The sequence below is a fragment of the Pistacia vera genome, unplaced genomic scaffold, assembly GCF_008641045.1.
Source record: "Pistacia vera cultivar Batoury unplaced genomic scaffold, PisVer_v2 Contig184, whole genome shotgun sequence".
NCBI lineage: Eukaryota > Viridiplantae > Streptophyta > Magnoliopsida > Sapindales > Anacardiaceae > Pistacia > Pistacia vera.
Window position 1 is genome coordinate 956823 of NW_022195938.1, and position 19350 is coordinate 976172.

Sequence of the window (19350 nt, forward strand, 5' to 3'; positions counted from 1 at the left end):
CCAACACCTTTTTCATGTTTACAAAACCCCTTATAGCAGCATCATAAGCAACAACAAAATATTTAAACCTCATATTCTTGTCCCACTTCAAAACCGTCTTGCTACCTTGGTTTGTCAACTCAAGCATATAATAGTACACTTCTAATACTGCGTACCCGTTCTCCGACGTGCCTCTCACAAAATCTTGTGCATGTTGTCTCCCTTTCCAGCATTTCTAGTAACTAACAGCGCATCCTAACTCTGTTTGCACTAGTCTCTAAATGTCCTTAGGAGATGGACATTTCCCTTCAACAAACTGACTTTTGACAAATTGTCCAATAACATTGGCAGAGGCTTGTCAATGCTCACTTGAAATATGTCCCAACCCACATGTGTGCTCATGGGTATATGTGCTAACAATAAATTTTTCGGACTTCGCCAACCTTCTATAATAAACCCGCCACTTGCACTTTTGATCACGACATGCAACCGTAACTATCGATTAATTAGACTTTTTGGTGATAAACTCAAAATTACCTCTCACGGAAACAAATTTTAGCTTCCTCACCACTTCCTCTTTGTTGTCAAATAAATATCCTACGCATAAATCTAATCCATCAGTAAAAACATGAGCTGATTCCCTACTACCTGCAATTGCCGCCTCTGAACTTGCATAAAGGACCATAGTGTTCTCTTCCTCACAAACTACACCTTCTGCATAATCTATATTTAAAGGAATCTCTACATCTACGGGAACATGTACGGGGTCCTCCTCGTCAACATTTTCATTCTGCCGCACATGACTAATCTCCTCTACAGTGTCCTCCTCACCACCCAAATCACTGCATACTCTTGATTTTTCAACTAAGAAATCAATGCCCTTGTAGTTCAAATTAAAACCAGCATTCTCTCTTCCTCGTTATTCCCTTCCTTTGAACCAACTTCCAACGGTTTATCTACAAAAGAAACCCCTGAAATCGGCCTCGAACCATTATCGCCCACATCAATCATATATAACTTCACACCTTCATCCGACTTTAATATAGCAAGAGGTACCTTATAATGTTCAGGAACTCTGCTTAAAAAATATTTCACAACTATATCACTACGTGAGCAACTCAAATCACCTCTTCTAATTATTTCATCAATCAACTCATCAAAACTAACTTTTGTGCGCACATCAATTGGTATAACTTCTTTGCTCTTCCAATCCACTTTCAGCAACTTTCTTCCTCCACCCACTCACCAAAATATTCAACAACCAAAACAACTTATCTCATGTCTAATAATAGCCAAATACCTATAATGCAAGAAAAAAAAATTATTAACTGATGTATTAAGGGTTGAAAGATTTTAACAAGCATCTACAGAGTCGCTTGAGCGATCTGGTGTATCGCTTAAGCAATCTAGTATATCGTTTACTGGATCGCTTAAGCGATCCATTATATCGCTTGAGCGATCTGGTATAAATAAGTCTGATCGCTTAAGCAATCTAGTATAAATAAGCCTGATCGCTTAAACGATCTTCTGTCATTTACCTGATCACTTAAGCGATTTGTTGCCATATAGCAAATCGCTTAAGTAATCTTTTGCCATATACCTGATCGCTTAAGTGATCTGCGATTTTTTGCATTATACCAGACATACCAGATCGCTTAAGTGATCCATCATATCCAGAACACATTTTCAGTCATTTCCACCTACAATTGATGCTACCACCCCCCAGCTACCCACAATGTAAGAAAATATTCAACAAATTTCACTCCTTGCAAACTAAATCAAAATCATAACCCAAACCGAATCCATCATTAAATCTTTGTAAATCGAAACATAAAATGCAAAGAGGAGATACACATACCTAGACAAAATGTCAGAAGGAAGAGGAGGAGGCGGATCTGTGGCGAAGAAGATGTTAATGGCAGAGGAAGAAGAAAATGTTAATGGCGAAGGAAGAAGAAGATGTAAAGGAATGAGGAAGAAGAAGAAGTACAGGAAGAAAAAGATGTAGACGAATAAAAAGATGCAGAATAAGAAGAAGACGTAGACGAAGCTTAGAAGAAACAACAACCAAGGGAGGGATGCGTTAATGGCGGGAGGAAGAAGAAGAATATGTTTGGGTTTGTTTGCAAGAATTTTGGCTCTTTACGGACATATTATAATTTTTAAAAGATTACACAGTACTTCATTAATCCTAATTAACTACTAATCATGTTTAATTAACCTTAATCAATAATAAGGCTATTTACTTAACACTTTTAAACTACATGGCCTTTTAATTAAATTTGAACTTGATTTGGTTGGCCTTTAATAAAATGCCCCTATTTATAAATTTTTTTTATTTTAATTAGTTTTATATTTAATTTTATAATGGAGAATTAGACGGGGATTATTAAACTCATCCCCTCCTTATATTAATATGGAGATTTAATTTGTCCTCTAAATACACATATCCCCAATTCTCCACGTGTATCGAAATCCGTGGTATATTTTCTCCTCCCTAAATTTACAAATAAATGCAATATTCTTTTTTTTCTTCTTTAAACGGGATGTAAAAAAAAAAAATTAAAAAAAATGAAATATTAATATACGCTCGTTCCGTTTATTCTAACACAGCACCGTTAAAAGTAGAGTCGTTGTAGTGGAGGTTGGGGGCATTTTGCCATTTTATAGAAACAACCGAAACGAAACCAAGTCTCCAGTTTCGGCTTGCGGTCGCCGTATCAACAAGAGAAAACAGAACAAACGATTCCGTCGAGTCGAGAGTAAGTAATCTGTATTCTTTGTGGTTTGACTTTTTTCTTTTATGCCAAAATGGGTGAGTCTGATACCCGAAACCTTCGAAACATATGCATATTAGCACATGTAGATCATGGTAAAACAACACTTGCTGACCATCTAATTGCCGCCACTGGTGGTGGTTTACTCCACCCAAAACTAGCCGGTAAGCTTAGGTTTATGGATTATCTTGATGAGGAACAAAGGCGTGCTATTACAATGAAGAGCTCTTCAATTGCTCTTTATTATAAACACTATTCAATTAACTTGATTGACTCCCCTGGTCATATGGACTTCTGTAGTGAAGTCTCGACCGCTGCCCGTTTGAGTGACGGTGCCTTGGTTTTGGTTGATGCTGTTGAGGGTGTTCACATTCAGACTCATGCTGTCTTGCGTCAGTCTTGGATTGAGAAGTTGACGCCATGTTTAGTGCTTAATAAGATTGATAGGTTGATTTGTGAGTTGAGGTTAAGTCCAATGGAAGCTTATAATAGGTTATTGAGAATTGTTCATGAGGTTAATGGGATTATGAGTGCGTATAAGTCAGAAAAATATTTGTCTGATGTGGATTCTATACTCGCGGGGCCTTCCGAGAAGCTGGGTGATGAGAATCTTGAGTTTATAGAGGATGATGAGGAAGATACATTTCAACCCCAGAAGGGGAATGTAGCATTTGTCTGTGCATTGGATGGATGGGGTTTTACAATTAGTGAGTTTGCTGAATTTTATGCTACAAAGCTTGGAGCTAGTGCCGCTGCATTGCAGAAGGCTTTTTGGGGTCCTCGGTATTTCAATCCAAAGACGAAGATGATTGTAGGGAAGAAGGGGATAGGTACAGGGAGTAAAGCACGGCCTATGTTTGTACAGTTTGTGCTTGAGCCATTATGGCAAGTTTACCAGGCTGCTTTAGAGCCAGATGGGGATAAAGCAGTCCTTGAGAAAGTGATTAAATCGTTTAATTTGTCTATACCACCTCGTGAGCTTCAGAACAAGGATCCAAAAGCTGTACTTCAATCGGTTATGAGCCATTGGCTTCCGTTGTCAGATGCAATCTTGTCAATGGTAGTGAAATGTGTGCCAGACCCAGTTTCTGCTCAATCTTTTAGTATTTCACGTTTGCTTCCAAGGAGAGAGATTTTAGATAATAATGTTGATAAAAATGTACTTATGGAGGCAAATCTTGTGAGGAAGTCAGTTGCGGCCTGTGATTCAAGCTCTGAAGCGCCATGTGTTGCTTTTGTTTCCAAGATGTTTGCTGTCCCAATAAAAATGCTGCCTCAACGAGATTCAAATGGGGAGATTTTGGATAATTATTCTGAGAAAGGCGGAAATGGTGGATCAGATGAGTGCTTCCTTGCATTTGCTAGGATCTTTAGTGGAGTTCTTTATTCAGGGCAAAGGGTTTTTGTGCTTTCAGCTTTATATGATCCATTAAAGGGGGAATCAGTGCAGAAGCATATACAAGAAGCGGAGTTGCAGTCCTTATATCTAATGATGGGTCAAGGCTTGAAACCAGTGGCCTCTGCCAAGACAGGGAATGTTGTGGCTATCCGAGGCCTTGGTCAGCATATATTGAAGAGTGCAACTCTTTCGTCTACAAGAAACTGTTGGCCTTTCTCAAGTATGGTATATCAGGTTTCACCCACTTTAAAAGTTGCAATTGAGCCAACTGATCCAGCAGATATGGGTGCTTTGATGAAAGGATTGAGGCTTCTGAATCGTGCAGATCCATTTGTAGAGGTTACTGTTTCATCTAGAGGGGAAAATGTGCTTGCTGCTGCAGGAGAGGTTCATCTAGAAAGATGCATAAAGGATTTGATGGAGAGGTTTGCTAAGGTAAGCTTGGAAGTCTCTCCACCTCTTGTGTCCTATAAAGAGACCATTGAGGGTGAGGGTGAGGGTGAGTCATGTTTTCCATTAGAGAATCTGAAATTATTAAGTGGGAGCTCTGATTATGTTGAGAAGATGACTCCAAATGGCAGATGTGTTGTTAGAGTGCAAGTCATCAAACTTCCTCTTACAGTGACTAAGTTGCTTGATGAATGTGCTGATTTGCTTGGTGGTATTATTGGAGGGCAAAGCATCAAAAGCTTGGAAACCCAGAGATCAAGCATTGATGTGGAAGATAATCCAATTGAAGCTGTCAAACGGCGCATAATGGATGCAGTGGAGAATCATATTTCCTCTGGGAATGAGAATGACAAGGATCGAGTGGAGAAATATAAAGCACAGTGGCAAAAGTTTCTTAGAAGGATTTGGGCACTTGGTCCAAGGCATGTTGGTCCTAACATCCTCTTCACGCCAGATTATAAAAGAAAGAATACTGATTGCTCTGTTCTTATAAGAGGTTCTGCTCATGTGTCTGAGAGATTAGGCTTTCTGGATGATGCTAATGATGGCAATAATGATGCTGATTCATCTGCTGTGACATTGTTGGCAGTTACTCAAGCTTCATCATTGCGCCAAGAAGCAGAGAGTCTTGAGAGCAGCATAGTTTCTGGATTTCAGCTGGCTACTGCAGCTGGCCCCTTATGTGATGAACCAATGTGGGGATTGGCATTTGTTGTTGAGGCTTTCATCTCTCCCTTGGCAGGGCAAGCTGATGAGCCTGAATCTTTACAACAATCTGAGCAGTATGGCATCTTCTCTGGGCAGGTTATGACAGCCGTTAAAGATGCCTGTAGAGCAGCTGTGCTGCAGAAGAAACCCCAGCTTGTTGAGGCCATGTATTTTTGTGAGTTGAACACCCCAACTGAATATTTGGGCCCTATGTATGCTGTGCTTGCTCGAAGGCGAGCCATAGTCTTGAAGGAGGAAATGCAGGAAGGGTCTTCACTTTTTACTGTTCATGCTTATTTGCCGGTCTCCGAAAGTTTTGGTTTCCCTGATGAGCTTAGGAGATGGACTTCGGGAGCTGCAAGTGCCCTTCTTGTCCTTAGTCATTGGGAAGCACTTCCAGAGGATCCTTTCTTTGTCCCCAAAACAGAAGAGGAAATTGAAGAGTTTGGAGATGGTTCTAGTGTGCTTCACAATACAGCAAGAAAGCTCATTGATGCTGTGAGGCGACGGAAGGGCCTCCCTGTGGAAGAAAAAGTAGTGCAGCATGCAACAAAGCAGAGGACCTTAGGTCGTAAAGTTTAGTAATTAAACCCAGTTGAGCTGTATTAGAAATTGTATGACAGAATTAACATCGATTTTGCAGTGAAGAGATTATAGTGTATAAGAAAATTTCTGTTTTGAGTTTGATTGATTTTCAGATTTTTTTTTATTTTTTTTTTTTCCTTTTGCCCTTTTCCAATTCCATTCAATATGCATGCAGCTCTTCAATATTGCTGCTTTTTTTAGATTAAGCTCTGTACTTGTAATATTGTGCTTCTTGTGTAAATGAGTAATTGAGCTTTAATATTGTACTTGTTATACCTATTAAACTTGTTGTGGATTGTAAAAGAGTTTACTTTATACAATGGGACTTCACATACTGAGAAATGAGTGTATAACTTAGTAATTTCCAGTAAATTCATGCTGCACCTAATCTCACAATTGGAAGTTTTGCTTAATTCATTAATTATTGAACACCTTTTATTTGTTTTAGATGCACAGTAACACCGTTTCTGTAAAAAAGCTTTTAACATGTTATTTTAGAGATAAAGAACAGAAAGAGATCGTTTGTTATTGTAGAATCAAACACTTAAATAATAAGCATTTGCGGTAATTCTTGGTGCAAAATAGCTTCTCTTATCATGATTGTTAATATTGTTGTGTGTTAAGAGTGTTCAAGAAGATGATGAATTTAACATTCAAGTACAGTTCATAAAAATTTTATCAAATGGACTGGTAAACAACTTTTATGAAAGATTCAACCCAATCTTCTGTAAGATGAAACTAATACTTCTCCAAAGCTGAGTGACAACTTGTCTCCAAAAATTCTTTAGGTTAAGCAAATGTTAAGTTCACATTCACATAAATACAATTACAACTATGTTTTCAGCAACTATCAATTAATCAGATACATGGGAAGCAATCTCTGTATTGCAGTTTGACAAAAATTATAACAAAATGCTCTTTCACAATCCATAACAAGTTTAAAAGGTATAACCAAACCAAGCACAAAAGATGACAAATCCAAAAAGTCCAGAAACTTGTTATGGATTGACAACTGTAAGCTGTCTGATAACTTTCTGATGGAAGAATAATAATAAAACTTGACACTGCACCTTACGATAACAAAACATCTTCATAAACACCACCTACGAGCATAAAGCCAGGCGGATAAATAAAATGGTCACTCTCACCACCATCAGTCAGTCAGCATCAAAGGTGTTCACCCCTATTATAATAAAACAGCAGTGAACTTTGTTGATGAAGCAAGGTGTGTATGCAAGACAATGGCTACTCTGTCAACATGACCATATACCACTACTTTACAAATGGCACCCCAGAAAGAACTCGCTGGGCATATTCATCATACTTTGGCCCAAAAAACTGTCTCAAGAAATATTCTTCATATGGTATCCGCTCGTGAAAAAATTTCCATACAATAATTGCAAATCCAATTGTGGAGATGGGATTACACAGCATTATCTGGGTGCCAACAGACCAGATGAGGAAACCGCAGTATCCAGGATGGCGTATAAAGCTATAGACTCCATGAGTAACCAGTTGGTGGTGTTCCTCATGGTAGATCTTAATTAGATGTGTGAAGGCTCGACCAGCTGTTATAATAGCCATTTTCCTAATGATTTCCCCAATTATAACCATCGTAAGACCTACATTGCTTATCCACCAGTATTCCTTCAAGCCAGGGAAGAAAAAAATTTCCACCAAGTACTCTACTATTGAGAGCACCATTGCCAAAAGATAGTATTTGCTAATCAAAAGTGATTTAAGAGTAATATTTGAACTACCGTGAAAGGCAATTGCTAAAACATATTCAGAACTATGAAAGAATAAAACTGCGAAGAACATCTGAGATAACTGTCTGCAAGCTGTGTCACTGAAAATCTCTGCCATTCTCGTCTAACAAAGAGTCGAATTTCTTTCACTAGTTTACAATACACACGGGTAGCAACAAAGTTACTGGAATTTTTACTTGAGACTTGACATGTTGAATGCATAGCAATACAACATCAATACTGAAATTTGAGTCTCAATATCACCAAAAATTCTTCATGTACAACAGCCGCTGCATTTGATAGCTTAATGGGTAAATTAGCAAAAACAAGATCACTGAAAACACAGTTTATTTCAATTGCATATCAATAACTGGTATCCCCTAACAGAGAGAAACTTGTTTAAAAGCCCACTTCTTTATAATTTCTAATAACATATAGAGGATCAACTATTATTTCTAGCATACAGTAATTGCTGAAAACATAAGAGAATAAGTATCAGATCATGATGCATTAGAAATTTGAACTTAAACTAATTGCTAATAAATCGACCAAATAGAATATGCGTGTTTGATAAAAGAGCGAGAGTTTCAGACCTTGTGGTTCGCTTCGCTTAATCTTCCACCAAAGACTTCAACAGAGGTTTACTTTGTGATAAAAATTAGTTAAATTAGACTTTATAGAGTTAGGGTTAATAGTATATCATTATGTCCTTTGAATTTGAATTTCATAAGTTTATATTCTTAATCATATATAAAGAGAAGACGAGAGAGAGAAAGAGGGAGTGCTGTTTTCATCTATATCAATATCAAAAACTAAGCTTATATTTATAGGCCATTAAATGAATCAAGTATCTACAGCAATGGGATCCACTTTACTACTATTTAATTGATTAACTTCTGAAATTATATATAATAAGAAAAAAATTAATTTAAGAATGTTGCTGCCCAGGATCGAACTGGGGACCTTCAGTGTGTAAGACTGACGTGATAACCACTACACCACAGCAACGTTTGTTTAATTTATATAACTATTTTTTTTTTTGTTTTTAATTTTTTTTTTTGTTTTATTCTAATTAAACACAGAGAAGAGTTTCCAAGAAATTTCCTTCTAGGTTATATCTGTCCTGGCCGGCCCCCCACCCACATTATTCACAAGATATGGTTTAAGAAATGAATTATGAATATCAAGCTGTAGTAATTATATAACCACCACAAATGTTACCATCTTACTTTGGTCCTTTTAAAGAAAACTCAACCATATACAGATTTTTCATGTATATTCACAATTACCTTCGAAGGAATAATACAACATTTACTAAAACTATGTAAAGTTTGGTCATTATCAAATTTTTCTTACATTTTAAGATTTGCAAAGGAAGAATTAAAAACAAATAAAAAGAAAAGGCCCCTAACTTCTTCTGTATCAGCTAGCTGTGGACTGTTGTTGTAAGAAATGGCAAGAATTGCAAGAACTTGCATCCAGTCGTTCCTGAAAGCTGTGAATTTGGTAATGGGAATGGTTGGTATTGCCATGATCCTTTATGGTTTATGGATGATCAGAGTCTGGCAAAGAGACATGGAAGATTCATCCTTTGAGGATTTCAACTCTACTGCTCCATGGTAATCTTCAGCTAGTTAATTCTCTCCCATATTTACTTGTGTTTTCAGTTAAATTAAGCAAACACTCATTTTTCTGAAGATTCCGATGGTTTGAATATTTGCAGACGACAGGTTTTTCGCTTGAACAGAATAGAAATGGTTCTTTTTTGTGTTGATTTACCAACATTGTATAAAAATTGCAGGTTTATATACACATTTCTTGGGATTGGTGTCTCCTTTTGCCTTATAGCAGGCCTTGGTCATATTGCTGCTGATAGTGCAAATGGATTCTGCCTTTCTTGTGTATCCTTTCTCAATAATTTGAAACAAAAACCCTTAAGTTGATGTTTTGAAATATTTGTTGATCTTGAATGAACAAAGTATATGGTGGTTATCCTTTTGCTTCTGCTTTTGGAGAGTGCTATGGCAGCTGATATTCTGCTAAATTCTGACTGGGAGAAGGTAACTCTTAACTTCATTTCTCAAAAATTCTCTAATCTATAGCAAGATTGTTAATTGATTTCATGTGTTATATAAGCAGGACTTACCTGCTGATCCAACGGGGAGGTTCCATGATTTCAAAGAATTCGTCAAGTCGAACTTCGATATCTTCAAATGGATAGGCTTTTCGATCATCTTAGCACAGGTTATTTATTTATGTTATACCATGAAGAGAAAAATGCAGAAAATTTTCCTTTATTGCATTGAACCATCTGTACTCTTAACAAAATTGCAGTCATTTTTTCACATGATTTATACATAAATGCTTTCGCCCTCTAACTGCTAGGGATCTTCTACACTATTAGCAATGGCTTTAAGAGGTCTGAGATCAAACCGAAGCTCCAACTGTGATAGTGATGATGAGTATCCTCCACCCAGGCTTCCACTCCTAAATCATCAAGTTCAAGCGCCTGCATTTGTCATCGGCGATCCCCACTTTCCTGCGAAGAATGACACTGTTAAACCCCCCACATATCCGTGGAATGTAAAGATCCATCTTTAACTTCCCCAGATTTTTATCTTAACCTTCTTGGATTCATTCTAAGAGCTTAGTACTGAGGTGGTTTTCTGAATCAAGTGCGTGGTTTTTTATTATCACTTGCAGGTAAACAAGTGAAGGGAGTAGCAAACTGGGGATGAGAGATTGTGAGAAATGCAACCATGATTGCAAATTTTGGTTTCAAGGCAAAACTTGACAATGAGATAAATAATAGATATTGCCTGGAGCTACTGGACTATGATTTAAACAAATGCTAACAGTTTTAATATGTGCCTTGTGTTGTGTAATTGTACTTTTAAGTTTCCTTTTGTATTTGCAATTTTGGAGTAATCACATTTACTTGTTAAGATTTTGCTTATTTTAATATGATCCAAATGAAAATTCTCAATTGGGTCACATTACTAGGCATAAGATGAAATTTAGGTTTTTTTCTTTTTTTTTTATAAACCCGACAATTGCTTCTTTTACAACTCGGACACAAGACTACTAAGTATAGCTAATCCAAAAGAGAGGAGAGGTAATTTAGGCCAAATCAGAAGATAACAAATTTGTGTTTTCCCAATTTAAAATGGTTCAAATTTTATTGATAAACTTTGGTTGAATCTTTTGGCAAATTAGAAAAGCACCAAATAACATGGTCCAAATTTTTTAAAAAAATGAACGACAGTGATTTTTTAGATACTTTTTCAAATCTATTGTTTGTACAAAGTAGAAATCAAAAATTTGAATTTGAATTTGAATTTAAGAGAAAGAACACTTATCTTTCACAATGGAATCTAAAAAGTGAGATTTCAAATTAGTGTTTACATAAGTTTCTTCTATCGACACATCTAAGATTGACAAATGTTTATGAGTTTCTCCATTCAATCAATTTTTTTCCCATCTCGTTCAACAGATATTCTCCACTAAGAACATAAAACAAAACCATAAACAAATATTGAAATGAGAACAATAAACTATGCCAATACCAATTGGTTGCAGCATTCCTTTGTTTCAAAAGTTACATCAGTGAAATGTCCTTTTCGTCAAATCCGATAACAAATGTTGTTTGATCCACACGGGAGATCAAGAGCAAAAATGGTAGTATCCCACAATTCTGCTACAAAAATCAGCAAACAGGAAGAATTGTGTAAAACTACATAGGTGACTCGGTTCTTTTCAGTCTAATGCTACATTCCTCAAGAATTATACAAACAATAGCATTAAAAATAAATAATGAAGTAACTCACTTTGACTAAGGGCACAAAAGAATGACTGAAAGGTAAACCTAGGGCACCTATTCACATTTCTTCATTGCTGGTGCCTTTCTCTTCATCCGGCTAAAAGGTCCAACCGTTCTGTCCATAATATACATATAAATAACCTGGCTCCAAGATTTATATGAGGCCAAACCTTCGTAATACTCCGGTGCAATCTCCCTCACCTTGTGAAGCCTGTGTCCCGGAATTCTCGGGAAATCATGGTGCTCATTATGGTACCCCACATGCCATGTTAGTAGATTCATGGGGCCATAGTAAGAATAAGTTTCTTGGTCAGGCTTGAAAATATAGTGTTCTGAGATGAAGTGACCAGCCATTGGGTGCATCCCACCACCAACAAATGTGGAAAGGATCAAATAAGCAAGAGATTTCCAGCCCCAAAAATGAACCATGGCCATGTCAAGAGATATCTGAATAGTGAAGTTAAGAAATTCCCAAAAACCAGGGGGCTTTGGTTTGAGAAACAAAGGTCGGAAAGCATAGAAGAAGAGTTGGAAGATCACCCATATGGATTTTGCAACTACATTTTTCACAAGATGGGTTTCAGTGAGGCTTGGAATGTCCATGTCAATGCCATCCACTCCTTGAAAACGATGGTGCTCAAGGTGATACTTTTGAAATGTGACGGACATGGGCACACCAATAGGAAGGTTGGCAAATATTCCAAGCCAACGGTTGTAGACTGGAGTAGAGAAGGCCAGATTGTGGCTGAGCTCATGGATGGCCAAAAAGAGATTGTGGTTGAGAAAAGAGCCAAAGAAGTAGGATATTGCAAGGATCTTCAACCAGCCTGCATTGCGGAGCAAAGTAGCAGTTCCAAGCTGAAGCAGAACAACAAGAGTAACCTGCAACACCACAACATTAACCGACATTTATATAATCCAAACCACCTATAGCTGATAAAACCATTTAAACTTCCAACCCAACAAGTCCTTTAACAGAGATTAACAACAGACTCATTTATACAAAAAGATTTGCGCAGATCAATGCAGCACTCGCAAATGAAAAAAAAAAAAAATACTCAAAAGTATGTAAGGTTAAGATATCAATAAGCTTACTTGCGTACACTTTATCAAGAATTGGGCAAAAACATTAGGAAACACATAAATCATGTTTAAATAGATAAACTAATAGATCCTAATACTTTATAATTTGAAATGTGAACCGCTGAAGCTACTTCATATAATTTTGCTTCAGCCTAATCCACTTGTCTAGCATTGAAAAGAAAAAGTTAAAATGAAACAGATAATTAGGAAATTAGAACATATAATTGAGTTCAATCTCAATGAGATCAGTTAGGAACAAAATTTAATAATCAGAAATTAAAAAGAGCATTTTTTGTCCAACAAAATATGAAGAAAAGAAAGCAAATGTACATCATATAAATTAGCAAATTGGTGTAGATACAATGGAGAGATACAGAACAGTCGAACAACGAGAGGAAGAACCAAAACAAAAACACTTTGAATTGTATATAGAAATAAAATAGAAACCCAGAGATCCATCGAGTCAAAAACCAACGCAGGGAATTAAAAAAGAAAAATAAAAAACAACCCATCCAATCGACCCACATTATAACTGGAGATCAAAAATATCCAAAGAAGAGAAAAAGAGAGAGACCTTGAGAAGAGCCCAAGGGTCAGGGCCAAAAAGCTCTTTAATCTGAGGGTACTGAGAGAGGATCTGACGTCTCCGAGAAGCATGAGGCTCATCTGTATAAGACCAGAAAAAATCAGTAGCCATTACTCCTTCCTTCTCCTCTCTGTCTTCACCTCTTCCTAATCCCATCTTCTCAGTGTCTCAGAAACCTTTTTTGAAAATATGAGTTGTTATCCTCGTTGTATTGGTTATATATGGAGAAAAGGAAAGAGAGTGAGTGAGTAAAAATAGTAAATGGACCAAGTTGTCCAGTTTACAGCTGGGGTTTGGTTTTGTTTTGTTTCGTTTCGCCAACTGTTTTTCAGACGAACGTGACCATAGACCGCGTTTTCATCTCCCTTCTCTCTACTTTTTATTTTTTATTTTATTTTTAATGGCTAATTAAGTCTAAAAAAATTGTCCTTTCCGGGAAAATTGATATGATTATTTATATATCATTTTTCCTCAAGAAAAACCTGTTGGGTGTAGTGTTGCCAACAGACCATTGTTTTCTTTTCTAAAATCTCCAAATTGTTCTCTATTCTCATTCAACAGGACTCCAGCGATCTCATATTCACAAAGATCACTGCTACAAACTATAAAAAGAGCGGATAAATTGGTAGCAAGAAGTAACTATATGTATTCCCCGTGTAATTACAAGCATTTACTTAAAAAAGCTCTGAGACTGAGATTAACAATTTGTACAAAGTAACAGTAGATGCTCAACACCATAAAAGAAGAAGCAGAGCAAGTTGAAAAGCTTTTCGTAAGAGAACTTCAACCTATACAATCATGTACAAATGCGCTAAATACAATTTTTTTATCAACCACTTTCCTAAATAAACTATCTCAACTTCACCCACCAGCGTTACAATATCTCAGGCTGGGTTCTTCTTAACAGAAGCGGGAAGAAAGTCACTGTTGCTCTTTGTTACCTACATTTTGCCGAATGAATTTCGGTCCTTATGTAACTAAAATGAAATGGGAGGAAATTACTCATTCAAGGGCAAGAGAATGTACTTATCATCATCGGCTATCTTAGGTGGGAATCGTAAGCATCAAAAAGGTGATCAGGAACAATCAGTGGCAACTTGTCAATATACATGAAGAGCCTTCTAAGATTCTCCCTGGTCACCGTTGCCATATCGATTATGTCCCTGCCATCTGTATATACCCAGAGATCACAAGAGTTCACTCGCCTCAGACTGTCACGACAAAAGGGGCATGACTGCGACCTTGTTCGCCTGCAATTTGAGGTAACACATATTTATTCCATTCAAATCAATTAAGATGTTACAAACAGATAGATAAAGGCTGTAATAATTGGGCAACAAAAAAAATCAATTCAGCAATACCAAGTACTATGCCCTAAGCAAATAAATGTTGCATGTGTATTAAACATATGCTTCCAACTATCTCTGAAGTTATTGCAATGGTATAACTCCAAAAGATAAAAAACCAGGGACTAACTAATCTGTCCAGTTCAAATACAGCAATTAATATTTTCAGCCACCTTCCTGTACCTACTATACGCTCACACACATATAGACAATCCAATAATCTACAGAAACAGCAACCAGAATTGCATCCAGAACTCTAATTTGACAACCCACCGGTGATGGTACAAAGAATATTATATACACAAGTTCAACAGAGGCGAAATAAAGTTCAATATTTGAGAGAGCAAGAATACTCGATCACAATACCAACAACAAGAAGTCAGAAAGAAATTCCATAGCTACATGAGAAAACAGGAAAATTTTCTCCATATACCCACAAAATATAAAATAAAAAATAAACACAGATATAACAACACTCAATAAACCTGGAAAATGATAGAACATCTATAGTGTTTTGATTGTGACAGATTCAACCCAATGGATGCTGTCAACAATTAATTTCTATTTGGGGTATTCTGTAGATTATTTCACATCTATATTCACCATACTTAATTGTACAGCTTTTGTCTTCTTAAGAGTAGTTATTTTATTTTTGCAATTAATTTAACATCGTTTTGTCCCGTCCTGTATATATTTTCAGAATGCTCTTCAAAGTCAGAAAACGATTAGTTAAAAAAACCAGGAATTTAGTCTTTAACAGAATGCATAAACAAATTTTATTTTATTTTTTTCAAACAGGCATTATGTGCAGACCTAATTATTGGTTGCCACCAAATTACTGATAAAATTCATGCATCCATCATCCAATGTAAAATTAGAATAAAATGCTGCCACATCTTATTAAATAGGAATTGAAGGTAGAAACTCACCAATAGATATGGCAAATTCATTAAAGGACAAAACCATTGCTTAAACTAATTATCTAGTATCACCTCAAGAAGTTCACACAATGCTGCAAGTTCAGTTTTCAGTTATCACTTGCAACAATGCTTTCTTCACTTTACCCTGATTAAGTAACATTCACATTGACATAGTGCGTGTATATATCAAATTAAACAATTCGGCTTCAATGAGACATCCACAGCACCATCATGTAAATTAATTGTGGTCAACATATTAGATGACCGTAAATCCCATAATCATACAATGCCACAAGGTATTTGCCGAATTTCAAAAACACGGACGAGTGAACAAGACAAAGAAAGAAAGAAAGAAAGAAAGAAGACATACCATTCACGGTAACATTTCAAGCACATGGCATGATTGCAGTTGGGCAACACAATCTTACTATTCATCTCCATGCATATTCCACACTCTTCTTCTCTTTCAATGTCTACATCTGTATGTTGCCTGTAATCCTCCTCATCTCTTCTTCGGTATCTTTCCATGCACACAGCCTTCTGCTTCTTATCTTCGGTATCCGTAACACCTCTTTGAAGTTGCAATATAGAGGGATAAATTACCGCTGATCACAGCAAGAATCTTATTTCAGTAAAATAATACAGCCCCAACGCCACTTAAATCAGTAAGTGAACCACAAAAAAATCAGAACACATAAAAATGTACCATAGAACTCTCTAATGCTTGCTTTTCTTTCATGAGTAGACATGGTGGTTGTTCCATCTACATAAACCTGCAAAACTGCTAAGGTTAGCAAAATATCTGTCATCAAAAAAATAATTAATAATAAAAAATAAAAAAATAAAAGAAAAAAGAAAACCTTGTAAATTAGTATTCTTAACAGTCCAAGGGCTCCAGCTAGGTTGCAGTCTGTCCACTGCACTAAAAACAGGAACAAGTGTGCAGCTGGACTGTATGACATTCTCATCTGAAGGCAGGCACCATCATACTCCCTCGGAAAATCTGATGCCCTGCAAACCACATTGAAGGAGAAGGACAAGAAATCAAAATGAATCAAAATTATCCTGAGTAAGCTACAACATAATGTACATATCAGATAGATAACCTATAGTAACTATGTATATTCAAAGAAGTTCTCATTTGAATCATCCAACTTGAAGACACCACCCCGCCTCTTAAAGCTTAAAATTGCAACATTTCTAGAGAAAATTAGCCAGCCAATATTTGTAGACATTAAACATTAAAGTTTCTAACACTGAATATCAAAATTACAGCTCTACTTGAATTACTGAGAAACATAGTAAAAAAACAGGATAATTTACAAGCTGGGACCAGAAGATGATTATATGACCCTCAACGTCCATCTCCCAATACAATGTAACAACCGCATTATTAAGTGGAACCCATTTGGCCACGTGAAGTCAGCTGAATACAATCTATCAAGATAACGAAAATGACCCACACTAGCACCTACAGACTGATAAAATCTACAATAAATCAAAAGCAGTTCAGCACTGGATTCTCTTTTCTAATTGAAAAATATCAATACCACTCAAAGTAAGAAGCAACTCTAATAAAACAAGAACCAAAGCCCAGTACAATGAAAAAACATATAAAAACATAAACAGTCACTCCTCAAAAAAATTTATTAAAAAAAATAATAATAATCTTTCAACACATGCATAAACAATGCTCAATGAGGAAAAAGTAACTCAAAATCAGCAAAAATACCAGCTTTCTACAGAAAAAAACATTGTTTATGGGGAAAAAATCTAACTTGCAGGAACAAAATTTAAAAGAAGAGAAAAAACTAGACCGGATCACCCTAGGGTGATACACATTTAGAAGGGTAAAAATAGAAAGTCAAATTGAAATCAAAATCATAATCTAAGTATAAAAACAGAAATTTGACAATCTTTGAAGCCAAAAATTAAGCACCAATTACAAGAATAACACAATCCCACAAAGAAAAATCAAAATTACACACCCAGAACACATATTGTCAAAAAAAAAAAGAAAAAAACATACAGAGTATTAGCATGTTGAATATCGGCTTCAAGAACTTTAAGAGAATCCTTAAACGACTTTCGCATGGAACCCACGTACATCTCCAAGTAAAGAAGAGAAATGAAACCCAGAAAAAACCAGAAATAAAAGAATCAGAAGTTTGGAGAATGAATTGGGGTTTAGAAATAAGGGTGTATAAAAAGAGTGAAGTTGAAATGGGATTTTTTGGTTTCGGGCATTTGTTATTGGGATTGTTGGTGTAGGTGATGGTGTTGGTGGAACTTGTATTCGGTTCTTGAAAGCGACGAGAAGATAGAGAGAGAGTGACACGTGGAGTGGTGGGTTGTCTTGTCGTGGAGAGCCTTTGAAAAAACTTAAAAAAGAAGAAGAAGAGTTGAGGTGTGTGACAACAGCCTTATCCACTCCTCTATTTAATGTTGGTTTTGTCTCCCACTTTTACCTTTACTTTCGGTAGCTTTTCTTCCACGCTTTCGTATTTCCTCTTTCTCTTTTTTGCCCCTAATCTTTTCTTTTATTTCCCATTTCCTCCTCTCTTTTATTTCTTACTTTTTGGCCCTTTTTTGAAGTCCTTATTTAAATCATGTAGATGAATGGAGTATTTGGTTACTTAAAAGGAGAGAAATCTGAATTAAATACTAAAGTATTAATTGATTAACCTCAAACGATCAAGACGTTTGTTTTCGGGTTCAAATCTTAGAGTCATTAACTATAATAATATTATGACTTATCTTATTTTTAAGTTTATAGGGATTTAATGGATCTCGACAATTTGACTAGTTCAACACCTCAATAAAAAAATATTATATATATTAATTGATTTGGTTAGGGAGATTAATTGGTAAATTAAATAGAGTTGCTTGGGTATACATCAAAAGAATTAAAAGTGTTGTGCATCAATCAACCCTCTAACCATAAATTAATGTTTTAATTAGTGTATAATTATATCAACTATTAGAGGTCTAATAATCAATCTCTGTATTTTGATACCACATATGAGATGTCATAATTGATGGTTGTTCAAACTATATATTATTATTAGTATATAATTATATAACAAACTATTTTTTTTTTTAAAAAAAAACTTAAAATTTGAAGATTGTTAATTAGTACACAATTTAATTATATATTTAAATTACAAGAAATTATATTATCCATGAAATTTCGTAAATTACCATTTATAAAAAAAAAAAAAAAAAAAAAGTAAAGAATGTGGAAGAAAATGAAAGAAGAGGCCGTATGTTATCTGAAGGCAAGGTAATCAATAAATAACAAATTGATTTAGTTCAATGTTATTATGCAACTTTAACGCTTGTTGATGTTTATAACTTTGAGTTTTTACTCTAACTAATGTGAACTTGTCTTGACAACATAATACTATTTTTTATAACAATTTTACAAATTTTATTATTCTCTTGCTTTCTTTAAATAAACACTACCAAACAAAAATAACGCAACTAACTTTCTCTCACAAACGTGACGTGTCAATTTATAATTGATTAATTCATAATTAGTACAGGTTTGATTAAAAAGATACAGGAATGTGCTGTCCAAATGAATAATATCATGTCTCTAATAGCTTTTTACATAGTAATATTATTTGTACATACTCTTATATAAAGAGAGTTTGTACAAAGTGATGTGATACATCACATATGAGGACATATTTGGCAATTAATACATCTAACTTCAGAAATTATTTTATATATTTTAGGTATTATTACTTCATTTATTAAATAATAGTACGCATAAAGTTTTAGTTAGTTTTGTCAAGTCCGTATCCAGTCCACCACCCATTATGAGAATATTTATATTCCGGGTTCTAAAATATTATTGAATATTCTTCCTACTTCTTTCCAAAAACAAACAATTTTTATTAGAATTTTATATTAAAATATCTCTATTAATTTATTTTTCTCTCTT

At 35.5% G+C, this 19350-nt stretch overlaps 5 protein-coding genes, 1 long non-coding RNA gene and 1 other non-coding gene across 12 annotated transcripts; 2 read left to right on the forward strand and 5 right to left on the reverse strand.

Annotated features, from left to right (window-relative positions):
- The first annotated feature begins 2790 nt into the window (after nt 1-2790).
- LOC116126769 (elongation factor-like GTPase 1) lies at nt 2791-6008 on the forward strand. Its single transcript, XM_031412434.1, has one exon. It carries the CDS (start codon nt 2791-2793, stop codon nt 5893-5895), a length of 3105 nt encoding a protein of 1034 aa, XP_031268294.1. The 3' UTR covers nt 5896-6008.
- A 652-nt stretch (nt 6009-6660) lies between these two features.
- On the reverse strand, nt 6661-8308 carry LOC116126840 (protein-S-isoprenylcysteine O-methyltransferase B-like). The gene is made up of 2 exons (XM_031412517.1): nt 8240-8308; nt 6661-7936 (listed from the first exon to the last, which is right to left on the reverse strand). The coding sequence occupies exon 2, from the start codon at nt 7762-7764 to the stop codon at nt 7171-7173; it is 594 nt and encodes a 197-aa protein (XP_031268377.1). The 5' UTR covers nt 7765-7936; nt 8240-8308; the 3' UTR covers nt 6661-7170.
- Nucleotides 8309-8581: 273 nt separating this feature from the next.
- Nucleotides 8582-8654, reverse strand: TRNAV-UAC. The gene has a single exon. It is a non-coding gene; the product is annotated as a tRNA-Val (tRNA).
- Nucleotides 8655-8962: 308 nt separating this feature from the next.
- Nucleotides 8963-10594, forward strand: LOC116126783 (tetraspanin-19-like). Of its 3 annotated transcripts, none has more exons than XM_031412455.1 (6): nt 8963-9265; nt 9448-9547; nt 9626-9706; nt 9783-9890; nt 10032-10229; nt 10350-10594. In XM_031412455.1, the coding sequence occupies exons 1-6, from the start codon at nt 9099-9101 to the stop codon at nt 10359-10361; spliced, it is 666 nt and encodes a 221-aa protein (XP_031268315.1). In that variant the 5' UTR covers nt 8963-9098; the 3' UTR covers nt 10362-10594. The 3 variants fall into 3 exon arrangements, with proteins under 3 accessions (XP_031268315.1, XP_031268317.1, XP_031268318.1); XM_031412457.1 differs by having other exon boundaries at nt 8964-9265; nt 9786-9890; nt 10350-10593; XM_031412458.1 differs by having other exon boundaries at nt 9135-9265; nt 9370-9547.
- On the reverse strand, nt 9162-11266 carry LOC116126784. The gene is made up of 3 exons (XR_004127536.1): nt 11213-11266; nt 9793-10185; nt 9162-9696 (listed from the first exon to the last, which is right to left on the reverse strand). It is a non-coding gene; the product is annotated as an uncharacterized LOC116126784 (long non-coding RNA).
- Nucleotides 11267-11279: 13 nt separating this feature from the next.
- LOC116126785 (sphingolipid delta(4)-desaturase DES1-like) lies at nt 11280-14220 on the reverse strand. 3 transcript variants are annotated; one of them, XM_031412461.1, is made up of 4 exons: nt 14162-14220; nt 13124-13215; nt 11474-12348; nt 11280-11340 (listed from the first exon to the last, which is right to left on the reverse strand). In XM_031412461.1, exons 1-3 carry the CDS (start codon nt 14169-14171, stop codon nt 11521-11523), a joined length of 930 nt encoding a protein of 309 aa, XP_031268321.1. In that variant the 5' UTR covers nt 14172-14220; the 3' UTR covers nt 11280-11340; nt 11474-11520. The 3 variants fall into 3 exon arrangements, with proteins under 3 accessions (XP_031268321.1, XP_031268320.1, XP_031268319.1); XM_031412460.1 differs by having other exon boundaries at nt 11280-11343; XM_031412459.1 differs by having other exon boundaries at nt 11286-12348.
- LOC116126787 (E3 ubiquitin-protein ligase AIRP2-like) lies at nt 13887-17769 on the reverse strand. Of its 2 annotated transcripts, XM_031412463.1 has the most exons (6): nt 17431-17769; nt 16262-16412; nt 16108-16174; nt 15772-16006; nt 14162-14385; nt 13887-14076 (listed from the first exon to the last, which is right to left on the reverse strand). In XM_031412463.1, exons 1-5 carry the CDS (start codon nt 17508-17510, stop codon nt 14175-14177), a joined length of 744 nt encoding a protein of 247 aa, XP_031268323.1. In that variant the 5' UTR covers nt 17511-17769; the 3' UTR covers nt 13887-14076; nt 14162-14174. The 2 variants fall into 2 exon arrangements, with proteins under 2 accessions (XP_031268323.1, XP_031268322.1); XM_031412462.1 differs by having other exon boundaries at nt 13887-14385; nt 17431-17767.
- Between the last annotated feature and the right edge of the window lie 1581 nt (nt 17770-19350).